The 21,760-nt window shown below is 43.9% G+C and overlaps 2 protein-coding genes across 2 annotated transcripts; one reads left to right on the top strand and one right to left on the bottom strand.

Annotated features, from left to right (window-relative positions):
- Positions 1-9: 9 nt before the first annotated feature.
- DNALI1 (dynein axonemal light intermediate chain 1) lies at positions 10-2,471 on the top strand. Its single transcript, XM_032227554.1, has 6 exons — positions 10-172; positions 256-392; positions 471-640; positions 722-900; positions 1,054-1,218; positions 1,900-2,471. The coding sequence occupies exons 1-6, from the start codon at positions 92-94 to the stop codon at positions 1,933-1,935; spliced, it is 768 nt and encodes a 255-aa protein (XP_032083445.1). The 5' UTR covers positions 10-91; the 3' UTR covers positions 1,936-2,471.
- Positions 2,471-19,521, bottom strand: GNL2 (G protein nucleolar 2). The gene is made up of 16 exons (XM_032227553.1): positions 19,397-19,521; positions 19,232-19,316; positions 16,076-16,170; positions 15,756-15,895; positions 13,885-14,069; positions 12,973-13,039; positions 12,373-12,531; positions 11,959-12,072; positions 10,376-10,504; positions 9,021-9,125; positions 7,289-7,447; positions 6,723-6,830; positions 5,020-5,426; positions 3,655-3,734; positions 2,995-3,083; positions 2,471-2,626 (listed from the first exon to the last, which is right to left on the bottom strand). Exons 1-16 carry the CDS (start codon positions 19,461-19,463, stop codon positions 2,498-2,500), a joined length of 2,118 nt encoding a protein of 705 aa, XP_032083444.1. The 5' UTR covers positions 19,464-19,521; the 3' UTR covers positions 2,471-2,497.
- Between the last annotated feature and the right edge of the window lie 2,239 nt (positions 19,522-21,760).

Genomic DNA, 21,760 nt, shown 5'->3' with positions numbered 1-21,760 from the left:
TGCGCCTGCGCGCCCCCGCCCCCGGCGTCCCTGTGGCCGTGGCAACGGCGGCGCAACTAGCTGGGCGCCGGTCGGGCCTGGAGGAGCCGCCATGATTCCCCCCGCCGACTCCCTCCTGCGCTACGAGACGCCGGTGCTGGTCAGCCGCAACACCGAGAAGCGCTCGCCTAAGGTAGGCGGGGGCCGGAGGGAAGGGGCCGGAGGACAGCGGGGCCGCCGCCGCCGTCGGGGACTGACCGCTCCGCCGCTCCGCAGGCGCGGCCGCTGAAGGGGACGCCGCAGCTGTCGGTGCCCGCGGGGCCTGTCTCGCCACCCAAGGGCAAAGCGCCGCCGCCCTCGGTGGACCCCAGCAAGCAGGCCGAGGAGATCCTCAACGCCATCCTTCCGCCGCGGTGAGGCATGCGGGGGACTGGGGGGGGACTCGGGGGCCCCCGAGGTGGACGGGCTGATGACCTGCGCTCCCCCCGCAGAGAATGGACGGAGGAGAACCAGCTCTGGGTGCAGCAGGTCTCCAGTACGCCCAGCACGCGCATGGACGTGGTGCATCTGCAGGAGCAGCTGGATCTGAAGCTGCAGCAGCGCCAGGCGCGAGAGACCGGCATCTGCCCGGTGCGCCGCGAGCTCTACTCCCAGTGCTTCGGTGAGCGATGGGGGGGGGGGAGACGGGGCACTGGGGGGAGGGGCTGCCAGCAAGGCTGACTTGTCTCTTTTTGCCCCGCAGACGAGCTAATCCGGCAGGTGACCATCAACTGCGCCGAGCGCGGGCTGCTGCTGCTGCGCGTGCGGGACGAGATCCGGATGACCATCGCAGCGTACCAGACCCTCTACGAGAGCAGCGTGGCCTTTGGCATGAGGAAGGCCTTGCAGGCCGAGCAGGGCAAATCCGACATGGAAAGAAAGGTAAGGTCAGCTAGGCGGCCTGGCCCAGGCAGAGGGAAGACGACTTCCCTCCAAGGCTGCCCTGGGTCTGAGGAAGCCGGAGCAAAGGGCAGCTTGGAAGTGGCAGGCAGCCATTCTTAAAGGTTCCCTGGCTGCTGTCTTCTCTGTCTCAAGATTGCAGAATTAGAGGATGAGAAACGGGACTTGGAGAGGCAGGTGAATGAGCAGAAGGCCAAGTGTGAAGCCATTGAAAAGCGGGAACTGGAAAGGCGACAGGTGGAAGAGAAGAAGCACACCGAGGAGGTCCAGTTCCTGAAACGGACTAATCAGCAGCTCAAGGTTAGGGAAGACACAAACTGAGCACTGGAATTTTAATAGGCTGCAACCTGTAGTCACATTACTCTGCCTTCCCTGCACAAAGTCCTTGACTAACCATAACTGAGCTCAGAATTACAGCGGTTAAGGTTACTGCCTGAGCAGACCTGATTTTGATGGGTTTTTGCATTGCAATTAAGTGAATCTGTTTTGTCATTTTTTGCCATGTGCTCATATCATTGTAGGATGCTGCAAAGGTGAGCCAAGTGCCCAAAATGTGTTCATGTGACAGGGTGCTGCTGCCATCACAACTTTCAAATCAAGTCATAAATTGCTTTTGATGAGTCGATTGTAACTTAAAACACTCACTAAGCAACTGGTTGTAAACTGAGAACTACCTGGACTTGTTTTGTGTCTTAGGCTGAGTTGGACCTGGGCAATTTACACTGCTGGCAGTGTTGAAGTCTCTAAAACAAAGCCCACTATGGATTCTGTTTTTCAAACTTAACAATTATGCTTTAATTTCTAAGCCAATCATACGCTGTTGCAGAATGATCCACTGCTAAAATATTTGATACAGTGTCTCTCCTTCGTGCCCAGTAGCAGCCGTGCCCAGTAGCAGCACCATCTCTCAGGGAAAAGTTTTCTATCTTTTGGCACAGGGCAGTAGTTATTCACTGATTAACTGCTTTGTCTGCATTTTAGGCACAGCTCGAAGGCATCATTGCACCGAAGAAATAAGATTTGTCTGCCCAATGCAAAAAGTGCCTTGAGGGGAAAAGGAGAACACGGCTGTAGAGAATTTTTCCTGAAAGTGTATCCAAACTGTTCCACCTCATCTGAATCAACATAAATCCAAATACTCTTCAAATGTCTCTTGCACATTTAAAAAGAATCTCAACTGGCTTGGGATTTCTTTTCAATTAATATTTACTGGAGGTAAATAATAGAGGTCCTTTTTTAAAAAAAAAAAAGGCAGTATTTTAGTTCTATGCGGGAGTCTGCCCAACCACAAAACAAAGGGCTTTACAAAATGCGATAAAATTAATCCTGACTTCTGCAATATGATGTAGTGGTTTAACTGGTGATCACACATCCTAATCAACTTCTCTTTTACCACCCATATAAGGCAAAAGTAGTAAGAAATCTTACTCTTTCTGCTATTTTTTTTTTTTTTGCATCGATTGTGTCTTTTGTAAGGATCCCAAATGGAAGCCAACAGTTTTCATGTTGTAAATGTTTTACTATGTGGATTTATAAAGATAACAATTTCAAGATGTATCTTTATTTATTTATTTATTTATTATGTTGTAAGCCTCTGGGCTTCAGTGTCAATTTTCCTCTTGTTCCTGTTTCTATTTTTGACATTATGAGTATCATAATATCGAACACCAACTTTCTTTGAGTGCTGCTGCCGCTCTGCTCTTCTCTTCTGCAAAGGCAAAACAATGGTTTTGGGAAAATCCATGACAATGGACAATGTAATAGCTGTAACTTACTATCCCAAAAGGGAAAAAAAATCCCATATGTAAGTGCTACTACACTTCTATTTTTAAAATCCACACTACATGACAACTATGCCACATAAATGAACAAGTTTCCCTTAGGCTGCACCTTATGAAAGCCACAGAGGACAACTGATTTACATCCTGCCTTGAGTTTCTATATAACTGAAGGTGACCTATGTAATGCTCCCACCTCCTCCCACCCCCACCCCAGAACAATTCCATGAGATGGTTTGGGTTAAGGAAAAGTGACCATAGCAAAGCCACTTAGCCAGACTTCACAGCTGACACCTACCTCCTTTGAATTTGGTTTCTTGCAGACGCTGGAACTCTGCTGTTCCTCTCCCTCTGAAACCTTCCTTTTCTTCCTTTCTCCTGGTTTTCCTAAAAGTAGCATGTCAAGAATAGTAAGTGACGAAGCTCTTTCTGAAGAGCCAAACATTGTGAGCAAGAAAGAATTTTTCAGTAAAGGACAAAACTGTTTTGGAATGGGATGGCTGGGCTCCCCTCCCACATAAAATGACAGCTTCCTGACCTTTCTCTTATGCATACCTTAAATAGGTTCAACAAACAGAAGAAGCAAAGTAGATCACAACAACATGAGGAAAAGTGCTCTCCAGAATAGGTGTGGGCCTTTGTACCAAATGCTACACAGATGCAATTGGGAAGCGCTCCAAAGTGAACAAAGGCAATTACACTTTTTCACTGTCACTCCTTAACAACCAGTACTCAATGCACACTGTCAGTGATTCAGATGTTAGTCAAAATCCATGCAGATTAGTAACAGTTGATAGTTTTGAAAAGAACATTTGTGGACGACTGGACTATCTGCACTGCAACACAGAATTCTATGGCTTAAGTACGTCATGTGGAATCAAGCCAATGCGGGCCCTTTATAAGAATAAAGCTATGAAATGTGCATAGGATGCAGACACTGCTGCAGGAGCCACCATACCTCTAGTCTTCTGAGTTTCAACAGCCACTGAATCCAACTCCGATTTTGCAAGTATTCTTTCATTCAGCCCCTTAGGGATTCTAGGCAGGAAAGCAAACAAGCAGTTACTCTACCTAAATCTGACTCCCCATTCCTCTAGCAGTTATATAGCCTTAAATTTCATAGGATAGCTTAATTCTCTACCATAATCACAAGCTGAAAAAAAATACAATGTAGAATGCATATTTTACAAATGAGTATCTCACTGGCTGCTCAGTTAACCCTGACTTGATGGGATGTAAATAAGGAGGGGAGGCTGCTTTGCACCTAGAAGAAACCCTTTTTTAGGATTATAATGGGGGGGGAATAATCTTTACTTGTCCTGGCTTTGGGAAGAAGAGAATTTTTACAAGGCAAGGATGGTGATGTCACTGTTTCTCATAAACTCCCACTTCCCAAGCTGCAGTCTCCCACTAACCCAACCACCTCTACATTTTCAGGTGCCTCCCTTCTGCAGAAACGGGCAGAATATAAATAGTAGGTCTTTATCCCAATCATGCTTCATTAGATGTTGAACTGCTTAGCATTGGGAGGGGATGAGATGGGACCTTCACTGACACAAATCAAGGAAAGAAAAACATCCTAATCATAGGGGTTGCTTAATCTCTTTAGGTGACCACAAAGAGATTTACTGACTGCTATAACTGTTGGCAGGCTCTCCTATTATTGCTGGAAGTGATTGGGAATTTCTACATGTGGCAGAAGAAACTGAGAAACTTATTTTATGGCATATCCCTACAGCTGCAGCCCTCTGTGTGTCTTAAGTATATGTCCTAAAGCATGCTTCACACATCTAAGAAGTTCCAAGTAGAAAATGGCTGCCAAAGAGTAAGCTTAAGTGGGCAAGCCTGATTTTTTGGAAAAGGGTGGATAGGGAAAATATGGGTTATGCAAACAGACTGACTGTGCAGGAACAACTATGAGGAGGAGAGAGCAATGCCCAGATTATTCTCTCCCTTCCTCCATAGTACCCTCTTGATTTTTGTGCCCTATTATTCCACTTGCCCCATACTATTTCTACCAGCACTATTCCATTTCAGTCCCTGCACAGATTAAAAAAGCTCCTTTTGTTTCATTCAGGGGACCAGAGAACCCCAAATTCAGGAGGCCAGAGAACTCCAAACGCCACCTGAAGACCACAAAGTTCCAGGCACAAAACATATTGTGCCTGGAACTTTTGTTTTAAATATGAATTGGGTGTTGCAACCGGTGCTGGAAAAAAAGGAAGTTGGGGATCGGTCAGTCTTGAGTTACAATGGCAAGTGGGTGTTTTTAGGCCCTTCTTTCTAACGAATCAGATGAACCAAGGAAGCTCGGATGCCCTACCTTATTGCCGAGAATCTCCTGGCCTTTGCCTTCTCCAAGAATCTCTTGTACTTGGCAATCTTCTCCTCCAGGGACCTAAGTACCACCTTTGGATCTTCTTTAGGGTTAGCCTCACAAATTGACCTCCCATGTGGGGAACTCTGCTCCTCCTCCTCCTCCTGCTCTTCTTCCTCTGTACCACTGTCTGTTTCACTGATACCCAGTATATTCACAGGAGCCAGATCCTCTTCCAAGAACTGAGAGGTCACTGTGATCTTCTTATAGTTTTGTGGCACTTGGGGCAAAGGCCATTTTGGTGTCACACTGGAGCACTCATTAGTCCCAGCCTGTCCTTCACATTGTTCTTTCATCCCTGGCTTCTCGCTGTGACTCAGGCCTATAGTCACATCTGAGGCAGCTTCTGTGGGCTGAGAGATTAAGCAATGGAGGTTTGTCTGTAAGCAAGGTTACTTGTCCATCCCCATCTTTCACTTTGCCACTGGATTGCTCAATTCCAAACAATCGTGGTACCATTTTCTACTTGTAAAGGCCTTCTATAAGACTGGACAGGATCCCAAACTGGCCTGTGCCTGTCAGAACCCAGATTCATGAGAAAGGATAATCAAGCGCCCCCTTTATGCATATGCACCACCACTGACTAACCATCCAATCCTCCCATCTCCCTGAAAAGAAGATAAGGATTCCAGACATAAAAGATGGCTCTGTTTCCTTTTTTTCTCTCTGACAACAGAACATGTAAGAAGGAGGAAGATAATTACAGGTAGTCCTCTACTTATGACCACAACTGAGCTCAACATTTCCATTGCTAAACAAGACAGTTAAGTGAGTTTTGACCCATTTTAAGACCTTTCTTGTCAACATTGTTAAGGGAATCATTGCAGTTGTTAAGTTAGTCACTCCAATGTTAAGTAAATCTGGCTTCCCCACTGATTTTGCTTCTCAGATCACAAGCAGGGATACTGCAATTGTCATAAATGAGTCAGTTGCAAGCGCCCAAATTTTGATCATGTGACTGTGAATCCTGCAATGACCTTGTGACAAACGGTCATAAGGCACTTTTTTCAGTGCCATTGCTAACGTCAAATAATCACTAATGAATGGTTGAAAGTTGAGGACCTGTACACTGTAGTTATTCTGAACTACTCCCATGAGCAGTTTACAACCATGACAAAGATACAAAAACATTTTAATTGTGTGTGATTTTTATGCAAGTAAGGTGGGCCCTCCTCACCTTGCATGAAGATGGACATCTAAAGGCACAGAAAAGGCTCATCTACTGTGTTTCCCCTAAAATAAGACAGGGTCTTTTTTTTTTTTGACCCCTGAAATAAGCGCTTGGCCTTATTTTCGGGGAAGTCTTATTATTTTTCAGATGCAGGAGGCAGCGAGTGTGGTCACCTCATGGCTACTGCTGTGTTGCAATGGTTTTGAGGAGGGCTTATTTTCGGGGGAGGGCTTATTATCCAGGGAAACAGGGTAGTTGTCTGCCTATTGCGCATTATGGATATTCATAGGGACCCCAGGAAGACAAACCATTATAAGGGAAGGAACGTTTCTATTATTTCAAGTTTTTGCTTGAAAGCCAGCTCATTATCAGTTCTGCTTAAATACTGCTTGATCGTTAACTACTGCCCTTTCATTTGCTTTCATTCCCCTTTTTTCTCTTTGAAAAAAAACACTCGAGCTATTCTGGCAGCCCTTACCTGAGAATCATGTTCCACATTTGGAGGCTTCACAAAGAATGGGATGCGGCCTCTCTGCCAGTCATTCAGCACCATCCGACTGACCGTGTGCAGATCAGGCTCTCCTCCCTGAAAAGGCAGAAGGGCCAGCAGTCACAACTGAAGAAGGTTAGAGAGGAGATCAAAGAGAACAGCCTGAGGATGAAGGGGCCTGACATCATGATTTCAGGCAGGATTGGGGGGGGGGGGGAGAGGAGGCACTTGTGGGTTAGACTCATGTTGTACCTCCTCAAAATGTTTCACTGTGTACTCCAGTGGCCTGATTCATTCAATATGCAAAGACAAAGAGACACTCTCCAAATTACCATGAACCCCATTTCAGCCCCCTAGAGAATGCCATGAGCAACCACAGTAAGTCATCATCTCTTTGTTCCATAATCATCTTTTCCCTTATCCCTACTGGCTGCTCCCCGCAGGATCCTCAGGAGCAGATTCTCCTTCAGAAAACATCTCTTTTGCTGGCGCAACGTCTGTACTAAGGGCTCCAAATTCCGTTCTCTATTCAGCACCCACAAAACCAAATTCACCTTTAATAACTTCCCAGTCTGGAATGCTAACTTCTTCAGAAAATCCTCTGCATTTTCCCAGGACTCTATTTTGTACGTCTTCCTGATATATTCCGGCTTGGCTCTGTCCAGCACTGTAGCAATGTGGTCTTCTGGACTCTTGATTTTTTCTACCTGAACCTGGAAATTACAGAAGAGTCAAACTCCCAGCTTTTACTGAAGACACAGATTTCCACACATACATTTCCAATGACTACTAAAATACAGTTGGGACTTTAGAGGTCTTCTAGCCCAATCCCTATACCATTCCAGACAAATCATTGTTCAATCTTTTCTTGTAAACTTCCAGCAATGGACCATCCACAAAGGTAGCCCATTGCACTGATTAATTTTTCTCACTGTGAGGAAATTTCTCCATAGTTCTAGGTTGGATCTCTTTAATGAGCTTCCATCCATTTGTTTGTTTCCTGCTCAGGTGCTTTGGAAAATAAGTCAATCCCCTCATCTGTAGCAGTCCCTTGTATACTGGAAGGCTCCTAACATGTCACCCCTAGTCCTTCTCTTCGTTAGGCTAGACGTATCCAGTAGCTGGAACCGTTCCTCATACGCTTTAGCCTCCAGTCCCCTAATCATCTTTGTTGCTCTTCTCTGTACTTTTTCTAGAGTCTCAACATTTTTTTGTGACTAAAACTGGGTGCTGTGTAATATAAAGCTCTATTAGCCCTTCATGTGATCTAGATACTATCCCTCTGTTGATGCAGCCTAGGACGGCATTGGCCTTGACAGTTGCAGCACACTGCTAGCTCATTGTGAAATGGTGGTCTACTAGGTCACCAAGATTCCTCTCAGTGTTAATACTGTTGAGCCAAGTGCCACTATTCTGTCTCTATGCATTTTTTTCTTGTCCAAATGTTAAAAGAGGTTGATTTTCTCACCACTGAATTGCATTCTGTTGGATAGGGCCCAGTGTTCAAATCTGTCAAGGTCCTTCTCGATCTTCTAAACCAGTGTTTTTCAACCACTGTGCCGCGGCACACTAGTGTGCCGTGACATAGTGTAAGGTGTGCCGTGGGAAAATTACTTTATATATAGTCAATATAGGCACAGAGTTAATTTTTTTTAACATTTTCTAATGGTGGTGTGCCTCGTGATTTTTTTCATGAAAAAAAGTGTGCCTTTGCACAAAAAAGGTTGAAAAACACTGTTCTAAACTAGGGGTCTGGTTTAGAAGATCAAAGTGGTGGCCCATGGGCCGGAAGCATCACGTGCAGGTCACACCCACCCCGGCTCCGAAAGGCAAACAAAACTGCATTATTTGTCATGTGACATGATTGACAATGTGTTCTAAAGTGTTGACTATTCTTTCCAGCTTTTTGTTATCTGAAAATCTGATGAGTTTCCCTTCTATCCCCTCACCTAAATCATTCACGAAGATGTTAAAGAGTAGTGGGCCTAAGACAGAACCCTGGGGCACCCCACTGCATGCTTCCCTACATGGTTCCATTGAGGACTAGATGTTGAGAGCAGTTTGCAGCCAGCAATAAATACATCCGGATAGTGCTGGTGTCTATTCCACATTTTTCTATCTTACTAAGAAGTAGGCTGTGGTCTACTTTGTCAAATACCTTACTGAAATTTTAAGTAAACCAATCTATTGTAATTATTTAAGCACCTATATTTTGGCAACATTTCAATAATAAATAACACTGGCAAATCAGACTAAGATAGAAAAAATATCTCCCTTGACACTTACAACTCCTTTCAGTACAATATCTGTTTCTGTGTCTCCTGAGGGGTACACCACACCTGGGCAATCAATAAGGAAGATACGACGCATTAAAGTGATGTACTGCCATACCTGCAGGGGGAAAAGGCCAGTTTGTCTTTTATTTCAGAAGGAACAAAACACATGGCAGTAGCTCTTGATACTATTCAAGAATCTAAACATCAAGAATTTCATGGCCAGGAAACATGTGAGTAGCCCTTTAATGTCATTACCTCACCTACTATTATTTTGGAAATGCTCTTTAGCAAGCATGCTAGAGTGCAGGGCAATACAATAAATCTGTGGGGAGTATATTCCTAGTGTTGGGTAGGCTATATATATACGTATACATATACATATACATATACATATACATATACATATACATATACATATACATATACATATACATATACATATACATATACATATACATATACATATACATATACATATACATATACATATACATATACATATACATATATATATATATATATATATATATATATATATATATATAAATGGTCGTTGTTGCTTTAAATGAGTGGATGTACTTATCAGGTGTAATTAACTTTACTATAAGAAGGAGTCAAGAGAGCTCTCTCTCTCTGCTTGTCCTATGCTTGATAACTTGATGACTGGAATGTGAACTGCGACTGTAAGCTATTTTTTGTTCTTTGAATTGTGTTTGGACTAATTTCTACTATCTATTATCACTGCTTGTGAAGTAGTAAAGCTTTATCAGTAGTAAAGCTACTTGTTTTTACTAGCAGTGTCTGAAACTCTATTTGTGTGTTTCTACTAGCAACATTCTTTCTCTCTAGCTGTTCATTCCGCTGCACTACTTTCTGTCTTCCAACGGAGATACCCCTAACAAAATCCAAACCTGTTTTTCTTGTCTTTAAAGATAGCTTTTTTAGTGTTCACACATCAGCAAAAACTCAAAACCACATTTACGTGGCAAGGTATTTTTTTTTTATAATGACATTTAAGTGACATTCTGTAGCTGGCTAATCATCTGGGCATAGACACAAAGTTTCTCATTCTATTGCTAGTTCCAACATGGCCATTTTGAGATCTTTTAGCCAAGTTTTGTTCAGCATTGGCCTCCAGGGGATCGTGACAAGTAATCAAGTATTTGTCATATCTGCAAAATTAAAACCTTAAGTACAGAGGACTATGAACTATACATGAGGCACTTTCACCCCAGCCCTGCAATTCTGCAATCCTAGAAATGAGAACATCCTTCACACTGGCACAGAAGACCTTGCCTTCAGGCAGAAGAAGTCCTGTCAATCACAATGGCTATATTTTAATCCTGAATCTGTCGGGAAGCTTGCCTTGGTTTCACCAGCAATGGGAGCCACACTGCAGACTTTCTTGGAGCGGAGAGTGTTGATTACAGAGCTCTTCCCCACATTAGGGTATCCAATGAAGCCCACGCTGATCTGTTTCTTATCTACATGCAGCTGTTAGGGACAAGACACAGAATAACAAACATCCCAAGAATCAGAGAAAGTATCTTTGGACCAGCAATTGGCCTTTTGGAGAGCCAAGTGTAAGATAGTTGATTGACTAAAAGAGTCACCCAAACTGGCAAACTCTTTTTTTCATCTACAGCTTGTTGGTTTAAGCTTTTAAACATAGCTTATAAAATGGGCATTCGTCAGTAGACACTTTAAGCAACCAGGTTTTGTGGAGGACTGGAAAAAGCTTCAACTGATGGGGCAACTTAATCAGACAGGGAACTTACTTCTTTGTTTGGAAAGGGTTAACCATATCTGCTTTTCCCTGAAAAGCTCTGGAGACTGCAAGAGGCCATTCCATACATAACCTTGCAATCCCCTGGCCATTCAAGTGATCTCCTCTACAAGTCCATGCCAATGTGATAATGTCCCATGGAGGACATAAATAGCTCATTAGGATGCAAGCATCCAGTTTTGATCTTTCCCCATCTGGGTGATGCTGATCCCCCTCCAGACTACGCCACTTCTTGGCCAGTCAGAACTCTTTTGGAAGACAATTCCTTGAAAATGAAAGTTCAGGTGACCTTATATCATCATGCCATTCTGAACCCTCCCTCAAGTAACATTTGACTGTCTACAACAGGGGTGTGAAACTGCCGGTCCACAGGCCAGATGCATCATGTGTAGGCCATGCCAACCCCATCTCCATGAAGGGAAAAAACGTCGTGAAACATCACGTGCCAGCGTGCTGCCACAAGTTTTGACACCCGTGGTCTACAGAATAGCATGATCTCTGGGAGAACAAATCTTTCAGACATCCAGCAGCTGACTCCACCTCAGGACTGATCCTTCTTGCTAATTATGACAAATCACCACTCCTATCTGTGTCCCATCAAACAAGCAACAGAATCTCTAAGAATAGCTGCTTCTTTTTTAGTTGAAGCTTCAAGGAACCTCTGGACTAATTAATTCTCTTGGAATTTTGTACTTACATCTTTCGCCCCCACCCCCATCGTACCTCCAATGTTCCAAATTAGTTCCTGCATCTTAGAAAGGTGCTTTGGGGAAGAGGCGGTCAACCTATTCTCCATTCTGAGATGCCAGGATTAATTAGAAAATAGGTTGACTTTTCTGTGACAGCCCCTCAAGCGTTGGAAGACAGCTATCATGTCACCATATTTCTTTGCTAGACTCAACATATTCAGTTCCTACAACTGTACATTGTACAATTTAGCTTCCCTAATTATCTTTGTTGCTCTTGTCTGCATAATTTCTAGGGCCTCAGCAACTTTTTATCTATCGTGGTGATCAGAACTGGGCCCAATATTCCAAGTATGCTCTTACTAGTGTAGGCCTTTTTTACAGCTGCAGCACACTGCTGGCTCATACTGAAGTGGTGGGCCACTTAACACAGCATTCTTCAGTACATTCAAGACAAGCATAAAGGTTTACTATACCTTTCCAAACTGCCGCAAGAGCTGAATGAAGGCGCCTTTTCCAAAAGGGTTTGTGAGGCTGGCATGAAAAGCCAAGGTCGGATACTCCTGAGACAGCACTGCCACCCAGCGCCTCTGGAAGAAAAAGCCCAGTCTCCATGCTCAGCAGCCCCTCTATCCCATGCAAGCCAACAGCTTAAGGGGGAAGTTGCCAGGTGACAGGTTCTGGACACACACACCCCTCCCAGACCGTTCCAGGATGCAGCAGGTAAAGCACACATCCTAGGAGCTGCAAAGAGTCATTTCTGACTTAAATATCTGCAAGCTCCATTCCTGACATTTCCCAAGCTCATGTGCAAAATGGTCTCATCTACACTGAAGACAAGCAACCAGCAGCTTCTTCTTGTGGCTCACCTCACTTCCCAATCAACCTACCGTCACCCACGTGGGCACAAGATCACATTTGTTCAAGACAAAGATGAGATGCTTCCAAGGCTTCTCCTTCTTTAGGTAGGCCTCCACGTGAGGGGAACGGGTCCCCATGGGATCTCTGGCATCCAACACTTGCACAATGACATCTGATGAATCTATCACCTGGCAGTCCAGAAATAGTGCAAGAGATTTAGTGGACTGGGGAAGCATCCAGGAGGATTTCCATGTTTTAACTCTTCATAACAATCAAGTTCAAGCATTTCAAACTATGCAGATAAGGAGTTCTGTCGAGAATGAGTTGAGAAAACTAGAATTGAACACATCAAACTCTAGGCCTACTTCAACTTGAAAGAAACTCAGGGCTTTTGATCTACAGGTTAGGGAATCCTCTCTCAGCCCAATCCCACCTCACAGAGAAAGGTAGGAGGAAGAAGATGTATTAGGTATGCTTGCCACCTTCAGTTATTTATACAAATAATAAAGGAATGATAAAGACAAGCAAGCTATCTCAGGATACCTTGGCAGAAACAGTTTTCCCATGCCTTAGTCAAAAATGTTTGTGAGAACACAATTGCAGCCACATTCACCCCCCCTTTCATGTACCTTGTAAAGTTCTCCCCAGATCCGCTTAGACTGTCCTTTTTTGTAGATTTCTTCTTGCACCTCCACCCTGAGAAAGGGAACCAGAAGACTCAGCAGCACAAAAGCACAACCATGCTATATGTCAGCAGATGACTAGATGGCAGATTCCTTTTCCCCTGGGAGAAGGAATAGCACCCAACATATTGTCCCTTCTCACAGAATACTCTTCCATCAGCTGAACCATCCATGCAGGTGCTGCTGTGGTGGCTCCTCTCTCATGCCCTATTTATCTTTTTCATGAATAAAATAGGATTCATTTATTCAAAAGTTTTATTGATTTTAATGCCAAGCAGAAGACACATCGCAGCTGCCCCTTTTGTTAGTTCTATGTTAAAACCATTTAATTGTAATTAAGTAAAACAAGCATTTGCAGACTATAGCAAAGCTCACTAGCACATAAAATAATACTGCCCCTGAAGGGCAGAGAATATACAAGTCCCATGGTCAGAATGGGAAGAATTCAAGTTGGGTGGAAGCAGAATTATCACCCAAAAGTAGTAGCATCCACCCAGAACAGAAAAGCTGGAAACAGCCAAAGAAGTCACAGTTCTCAATGAGATGCCTTTAATGCAGGACCAAAAAATCATCCAGGTGCTCCCAATCATGTAACTGGAACTATTAGTGATTAGGGATAGAGGTGGACACAACCTAGACAGTATCATGAGCCTGATCATGATGTATTGTGACTTTTTTGCCTTTGCAAACCTGGGGTGGGCATGGCCTGCAGGTGACGTATCCTGCCTGCAGGCTGACAGATTGACAGGCCTGCTATAAGGGTACCTACCAACCCTCCAACGAAAAAGAAAAAATGCATCACCCTCCAAACAACTCTACACCAAACCATATTTCTAGGTGTCAGTTCCAATAGTATACCTCACTCCAGTTTCCTCTATCACTAGATCCCGGTCTTTGTCTTGGCTGTAGTTGCTGGCCTCAGCTATGGCATTTTCCACCAGAGACTGCATATCACTTGCCAGGAGATTTGGTCGTTTCCGCTGAGATTTTGGACCAAAGGTTGTTCCAAAGGTTTCTGTATCAAGAATGTGGACTTTGGAATTCTAAAAGAAGAAAAAGATCCCATCTACATCCTCCTGGCTCAGAACAGGTTGCTCCAGCTCACCTGTGCCCCACAAAGAATTTCCCCCATCTGAACTTTCCCCAGATATCAGCTACAGGGCCACAGCGACACCACTCCTGGCCAAAGCGGGCTATGCTAGCCAGAGTATAAACTTTGTAGCTTGGCATCCCTTCCTTCCTCTGTGATTGAAGTTACAAGAATGAAGATATCACTGTTCTTTGCTGACTGCTTTGTTTCAGCCACAGAGGTTTCATTCTGTCAAAATTCAGAACTGTCCAGGATAACCTTCCTCAGAGTTTGATTTCTGTTTTGGAAATCCAGCTCCTTCTTTGGAACCAACTCTTCTCTAGCTAATAAGAACTGCTAAGTGAGTAATATGTATTTGAACTTTAGAGGACCCTAGTCAGTATTTATCAGGTTTTTTTTTAATAATTTCTTTTAATTTTTTTTGTTACATAGACAACACATACCCACAACAATTAAAAAAAAATATCATCACATATAGCATGTCGTTTGGTTACAAGTGTTTTAACATTTATCATTGTTATACATTTATTATTTCATTTAATAGGTTATAATATACAGTTTGGGTTGCTTTGTTTACCATCCCTTCCTCCTGTTATAACACCACCTTATTTTCCCTTTCTTTTCTCCCTTCCTCCCTTCTCTACTTTCTTCCTTCCTGCTCTCCTTTCCCTTCCTTCTTCCTGTACCTTTCTCCTACTCCTGCTCTTCCTCATTCCCTTCCTACCCTCTCTCCTCCTCTTTCTCTCCTTTCCATCCTCCTCTCCTTACCTCTTTCTTTTCACCCTCTCTCCCTTCTCTACTTTCATCCTTCCTCCTCTCCTTCCCCTTCCTTCTTCCCTTACCTCTCCTTTACTCCTACTCTTACTCTTTCCCTTCCTACCTTCTCTCCCTTTTCTCTCCCATCTTCCTTTCCCTTTCCTTTCTCCCTCCCTCCCTTCTCTACTTTCCTCCTTCCTCCTCTCCTTCCCCTTCCTTCTTCCCATACCTTTCTCCTACTCCTGCTCTATCGTTTTTATTTTATTAGATATACAATATGGGAACTACTGGAAAAAAGCTGTTCAGAGGAAAGTCAAGCTACACAGGAAAATAAGAAACATGGCTCTTAAACCAGACCAAAAAACCATTTTTGGACTTGAGATCAAGGCATTGGGATCTGGCAAACTGACAGGTAGACCTCACCAGTAGCTTGAAAGCAGTTGGCACCACCATCCCACCAGGGACTTTCAGCCCCTGAACAGCATCATTTTGTATAGGCAAGTCTTTTCCCAATAAAGGCAATTTGGGACCAGAATTTTGCTGGATACCTTCTGACAGAGAAAAAGAAGTGGAACGATCATGCCACATTGCATATATTTTGAGTATATCCCATTTCACTCTTCCTCTCCTCTTTATAGTTAGGAAAGTGAGAACTTTAGCCCATGAAAGACCTAATGCAAACTTGGCAGGCAGAAGAGATCCTACAGAAGAGGCTTTCCTATTGCAGTCTTACATTTTGTAATTGGCAGAGGGCGTCTCATTCTGTGAGGCGGGAACGAGGGAAGGGAGAAAGAGAATGCAACTAGAGTCTCCCCCAGAGTCCGAACCTCCACCCACACACTGTGGTAATACAATAGGTCAACAGGAGAAGCATACTACTCACATGAGGTTTAATCCGGTCATGGAGCAGAGAGAGGGGCAACTTGCTTTGTTTCATGACCACTCGATAAGGATCCTTCATCACCGTCTTCATCTCCTCCTGGAATCTCTGGAGACAGGACTGTTTGATCACACGTGTGTTTCCTACGTAAAGAGGATGTTCCAATTGTTGGTCCCTGATGTAGCTTGGATTGACAAGATGCAGGGAGCAAAACATCACTTGTATCAGCAGCCCTCTCAGTCTGTCTGATTCAGCTTTGGAGTTAATCAAACCCATGCACAGAACCCGCCCACCCCCAAATGTCCCAATCAAAGCAAGCTTACCAAACCATTTAATGTTAGGCTCCACGCGGGCTACGGTGCCTGGCGCCACTGTGGACTGAAACTCGAGTGGTCGGACCACTTTCCCACGATTGTTCCTGTATAAAGAAGAGCAACATGGGAGCCCTTATAGTAATTGGCTTGCTTACAATATACAGCTTAAAGCTGCAGCTCTGTGAGAGAGCCCCCTTCACATGAAAAAGGTCCTGGGCCCCCTCTGGGTAATGCTAATAGGATCAGCAAAGATATTATAGAACCAGATGGCCCAGCCCTCAAACTTGTATTCTCCATGTGCTAAGAAGATGGATGCCTTTAAAACTGTATGCATTTTCAGAATGGGTGGATTACAAAAAGATTAAATAAATTAAATCCCATCTCTTAAGAAAACAAGTTGGGCCATCTACCACCACTCCTCTTGTTTACAGGATAAGGCAAATAAATGCTCAAACAAAATTCAATAGCCTGGCATAACAGAGTAGACTGCCAGGTGAACAAGTGGAAGTAATAAGGACTCCTTGGTCAGCAGTCAGGTGGAAGGGCAACAGGTTGCAGAGATGGAGGCCTCAGTTTTCCACAGTCTGAGCCAAGTGATGGAGCACAGCATCTGAGAAACACATTGCTAAAAGATTTCATAGTTGCAGTTGGTCCCCTTCCACAGGCAGAAATGCTTGGGAAAACACGCAAGGATGATTTCATTTAGCACCTGCTAGTGCATGCTGAACACATGTGAGTGCACAACTGAGCACAAAATTGACTGGTTTCCATAAGGTCACAATATTGGGAAAATATTCAAATAGCTGAGGAAAAACAGAGGCTAACTGTACCTCAAACTCATACCTTGATCGCTCTACCACATGATAATATCAATATAAGATTTGCTAACTAACCCCATGTCCAGGAAGCCAAAGAATTACAGCTCATGAGGTACTAAATCAATAAGAGAGTGATTGTGGAAGCTCCCCCCCACACACACACACTTAAAATATTTTTGATCTGCGATGGATAGTGCCTACAAAGGGAGAGCAGGTGGATTTCACTGTAGTTTCCCAGGGAGAGTGAGCACATTGCAAAAAGGGGGGGGGGGCAACAAGCAACACAACCCAGAACTGGATAGGAGAGAAAGGAAGAGAGTCACTGCCACTCCCTACAGTCAACCAGGGTGTATCTGTTAGGGTGGGGGCCATAAAGGTTTAGTCTAACAAAATTCTGTCAAATGGTGTGAGCAAATAAGACACTAGACTTTGGCTGGATTGTTGTTCTTGGGTTGGGCCTGACATGGTCAGGAGGTTGGAAAATGAGCACTTTTGATGCGGCTCGGAATCCTGAGCAAAGAAGTCTTCAGCAACTGTGAAGAAAAAAAGCCTGGATGGAAATGGCCTGTGAAACTGCTTTTCAAGTTTTCAGGGAGAATGGATAGAAGACTGTTCCTTTCAAGATCTTCCCAGAAACTGATATGACCATGTCCAGAGCTAGTTCATGATTTATCTACTTCAGGTTGGTGAACTAGATAAAGCTACAGAGGAACATTTCTCAGCAAAGAAACAGAATAAAAATAATACAAACAAATCAATGAAGAAAAGTTTAGAAGAGCCATTAGAATGATCTGGGTGGAATTCTGAAGTTACCTACATATCCTCAATAGCAATAGCAGTAGACTTATATACCGCTTCATAGGGCTTTCAGCCCTCTCTAAGCGGTTTAGAGAGAGTCAGCATATTGCCCCCAACAATCTGGGTCCTCATTTTACCCACCTCGGAAGGATGGAAGGCTGAGTCAACCCTGAGACGGTGAGATTTGAACCGCTGAACTGCTGATCTAGCAGTAGCCTGCAGTGCTGCATTTAACCACTGCGCCACCTCGGCTCCTCCCAATGGGATTGGTTTCCCCACTCCCTCCGCAGAAAGGGAATGCTGCGGATCCCATTGGCCAAGACATTCCAGCGGTTGGGGTCCAGAAGAGCCTTTTCGGCCTGGCTCCTGCCCTTTGGAAACATCATGTCCCTCATTTCACACTGATCTGCACCGACCCTCTCAGCCTTCCAAAAGGGCCTGAACACCTGGCACTGCTGGTTCCCCTGGGGCCCTGAGAGGGAATTCCATGCTGAAAGGGGTTAATGGACTCGGAAGGAGATCCCACCCGCCTTCCATTATAGTCTGGTTGTATTCTGATTTAATTTCTGCTAATTTTAATAGTTAATGTGTTAATGTTTCTATCTTTGCTTTTATGTTGTAAGCCACCCAGAGTCACCTGCCAGTGAAATGGGTGGCATATAAATTTAGCAAATATTCCTCAGTACAGGTAGTGCTCAACTCACGGCCACAATAAGATCTGGAATTTTGATCCCTAAGCAAATCAGTCATAAAGGAAGATATCATTTAGTGACTGCAATCCTGGCACTCCAAGCTGCCAGGGTTGTTAAAGGGAAAGAGTATGGGTATGGAGCATGGGGGTGCTTCAGGAGCTTGTGGAAGAAGGAGAGGGAAAGGGGGGGGTGTCTCCCTGACAGGATCTAGGTTGTAATTGCCTTATTTTGCATGGATCTCTAACGATTGGCTTTGCCTGCTGGCTCCACTCCCCCTCCATAGCCCAAGTGGTAGGATTCATACAACACGTGAAGCTGGAGAGGATGGATAGATGGATGGACGGATGGATGATAGATATAAAAAGACAGAGACAGACAGACAGAAAGAGACAGAGAGAGGGGGAGTGAAAGAGAGAGGGAGAGAAAAGAGGGAGGGAGGGAGCAGGAGAGAAATAGAGAGGGGGAAGAGACAGAGAGGGGGAGGCAAAGAGAGAGGGAGGGAGAAACAAAGGCAGAGAGAGAGAGGGAGAAAAAAGAGGGGAAGAGAGACGAGGAAGTCCGTTGTTTTTCAATCTTGGCAACTCAAGGTGTGGACTTAAAACTCCCAAAATTCCCCCAGCTTCCCAGGGCATTCTGGGAGTTGAAGTCCACAAGTCTTAAAGGGGCCAAGTTTGAAGAGCTCTGGCGTGGAGTCTGTTCCACCAGAAGAGGAGAGCTAAGCCGGGGAGGATCCAGCTTGCGAGGGTCGTCGGGGGCCGAGATGAACCGAGAAAAGCACCCCCGCCAGTCCCTCTCGGCCCAAGGAGGCGGGCAGATGCCTCGCAGCACCGCCCAGGGACTCCGGCCCTTCCACTCACCGGTGCTCCCGCTGTCGGTACATATTGAGGCGGCGGATGGTGGCGCGGTCCCGCATGTTGTGGCCTCCGGCGCCGGCCGGGCGATCTGAGGGGACAAAGCGGAGGTTCAGCGCCCGCCGCCCGGCAAACCCCCGCGCCCGCCTGCCTGCCCGCCGCTCCGCTTACCCGGGTTGGTGCTGGCGCGCGACGGGTTGAGGCTGGCGCGGTGGCCCTGGAAGCGCGGCTTCCCCATGGCGGCGTCGGCGTCTGAGGAGGCCGAGGGAGGCTGGAAAGGAGGGTTGCTGGCGACGACTTCCGGCAGAGCCCAGACGCTCTTCCGGCTGTCGCGAGCGACGCTCCGCCCGGCCGCATGACGTCACGGACGACGTCAGGCGGTTGGGAAGCAGAGGCTGCAGATCAAAAAGTTGAAAAACTTTTCCCACCAGATTAGAATGGAATGGAACAGATAAACTCAGATTAGATATTAAAATTTTAGATACATCTTTTATCAAAAAAAATCATGATAACTATTAAATCTCTATATTATAATATAATATTATAATACAAATTAGCACATCTTTTTCTTCAGTGTGCTGAAATATTTTATAGGTAGTAAAAACAAATGAGTTGTATTTGCACATTAGTCAAATCTTTAAAATGAGTATCATTTTTTTCTCTTTACATATTTTTGAATCTACACCTAAAACAGTCCATGCTCAAATAAGTGAAATGTCCATAACCAACCAAATCTTTGGGAATTCTCCTATGTTTTAAATGTCAGGTTTATTCCAAGAGACAAAAAGTAGTAGTTGATTCTCATTCAAGTGACCCTGATAAACCTCCAAGTGGCCTCAATGACTTTAAGAGCTAACAACTGACCTTCAGAGTGGTGCTAATGCCAAGATGACTGCAAGGAATATAAACCCTTCCATTCACCACCATTCAATCAGAACTGAAGACAAATCTATTTTCCTTGTGCTCTCTTAAAATTATAGCCCCTGGTTCCCTATGTTAAAAGAGAAGAAGATTATCATATATTATGATATATGATATCATAAAATCATAAAATATTTTATATTATAAAATATTATCTTATATTATCAAATACTCATATCAAATGATATAAGCCCCAGAGCTCACTGTAACAGTATTGCCAAAAAGGCATTAAGAGTTGTTAATTTAATCTTGTGAAGTTTTTATCTGGTAACATTGTAGCGCAAACTAGAGCATATAAAACCTTTGCTAGACCAAATCTCGAATACAGCTTGTCTGTCTGGAATCTGAACTGTATATATCAGACATTAACACAACTGAGCGAGTCCAAAGGCATTTCACAAAAAGAGTCCTCCACTCCTCTGCTCGCCAACAGAATATCTTTTTTTATTTTTATAAAAGTTTTTATTTTTGGACAAAGACAAAAAAAGACATACAACATAAAACCTTCTCAATTACATATAGCATGTCGTTTGGTTACATGGCTCTTCTGGTTTGCTCGTAGGGCGGTTTAAGCCCTCCGGAGCCTTCAGGGGAACTTCCAGAGGTTTCCCTGAAGGCTCCGGAGGACTCTGGTTTGCTTGTAGGGTCATTTTTCGTCCTCCGGAGCTTCATGGAAGCTTCCAGAAGGCCCCTGAATAAGGTGACCAGATTTTCAGATTGGTAAAGAGGGACACCTTTGACCGGGGGGGGGGGGTTTGATTAAAAATTTTATACGGAGCAACAAAAATTTTCATACAACGCAAAAATAGTATTGTAATATTTTTTTTATTTCAACATAACTACAATTTACAAATATAAATTGTAACTGTTGCCAAACATCAAAAATTTGATCACATGACCATGAGGATGCTGCAACGGTCGCTAAATGTGAAAATGGTCGCTAAGTGTGAAAAATGGTCATCAGTCACTTTTTCCAATGCCATTGTAACTTTGGTCACTATACCACCTTTCTGGCCACCGTTCTTAAGTGAATAACTGCAGCTGATAAGTTAGTAACATAAGTGAATCTGGTTTCCCCATTCGACTTTGTCAAAAGGTGATTATATGACCCCAGGACACTGAAACCATCATAAATACGAATCTGTTACCAAACATCAAAATTTTGATCGCATGACCATGAGGATGCTGCAATGGTTGCTAAGTGTGAAAATGATCGCTAAGTGTGAAAAATGGTCATCAGTCACTTTTTTCAATGCCATTGTAACTTTGATCACTAGGCCCATTATACCACCTTTCTTGCCACAGTTCTTAAGTGAATAATTGCAGCTGGTATTTTGTATTTTGGATAGAATATTTTTTTAAATAGCCTATGACAATTTAAAAAAGAATCCACACATAATAAATTGAAGTAAAACATTTCAAACTATTCTTTCTATGCACAATATATTTCAAAGTATTGTGCATAGAATTTTTAAACATGGTTCTACTTCAATTTATTTTGGATAGAATCTTTTTTTAAATAGTCTAAGACAATTTAAAAAAAGAATCCACACAGAATTTTAAAAAATCCTATGCACAATAAATAAAATATTATTTTAAAATACATTAAAAAAA

This window comes from Thamnophis elegans, chromosome 12, assembly GCF_009769535.1.
Source record: "Thamnophis elegans isolate rThaEle1 chromosome 12, rThaEle1.pri, whole genome shotgun sequence".
NCBI classification, from domain to species: Eukaryota; Metazoa; Chordata; class Lepidosauria; order Squamata; family Colubridae; genus Thamnophis; species Thamnophis elegans.
Note: the sequence above shows the minus strand (reverse complement) of the source record. Positions and strands in the feature narration are given on the sequence as shown.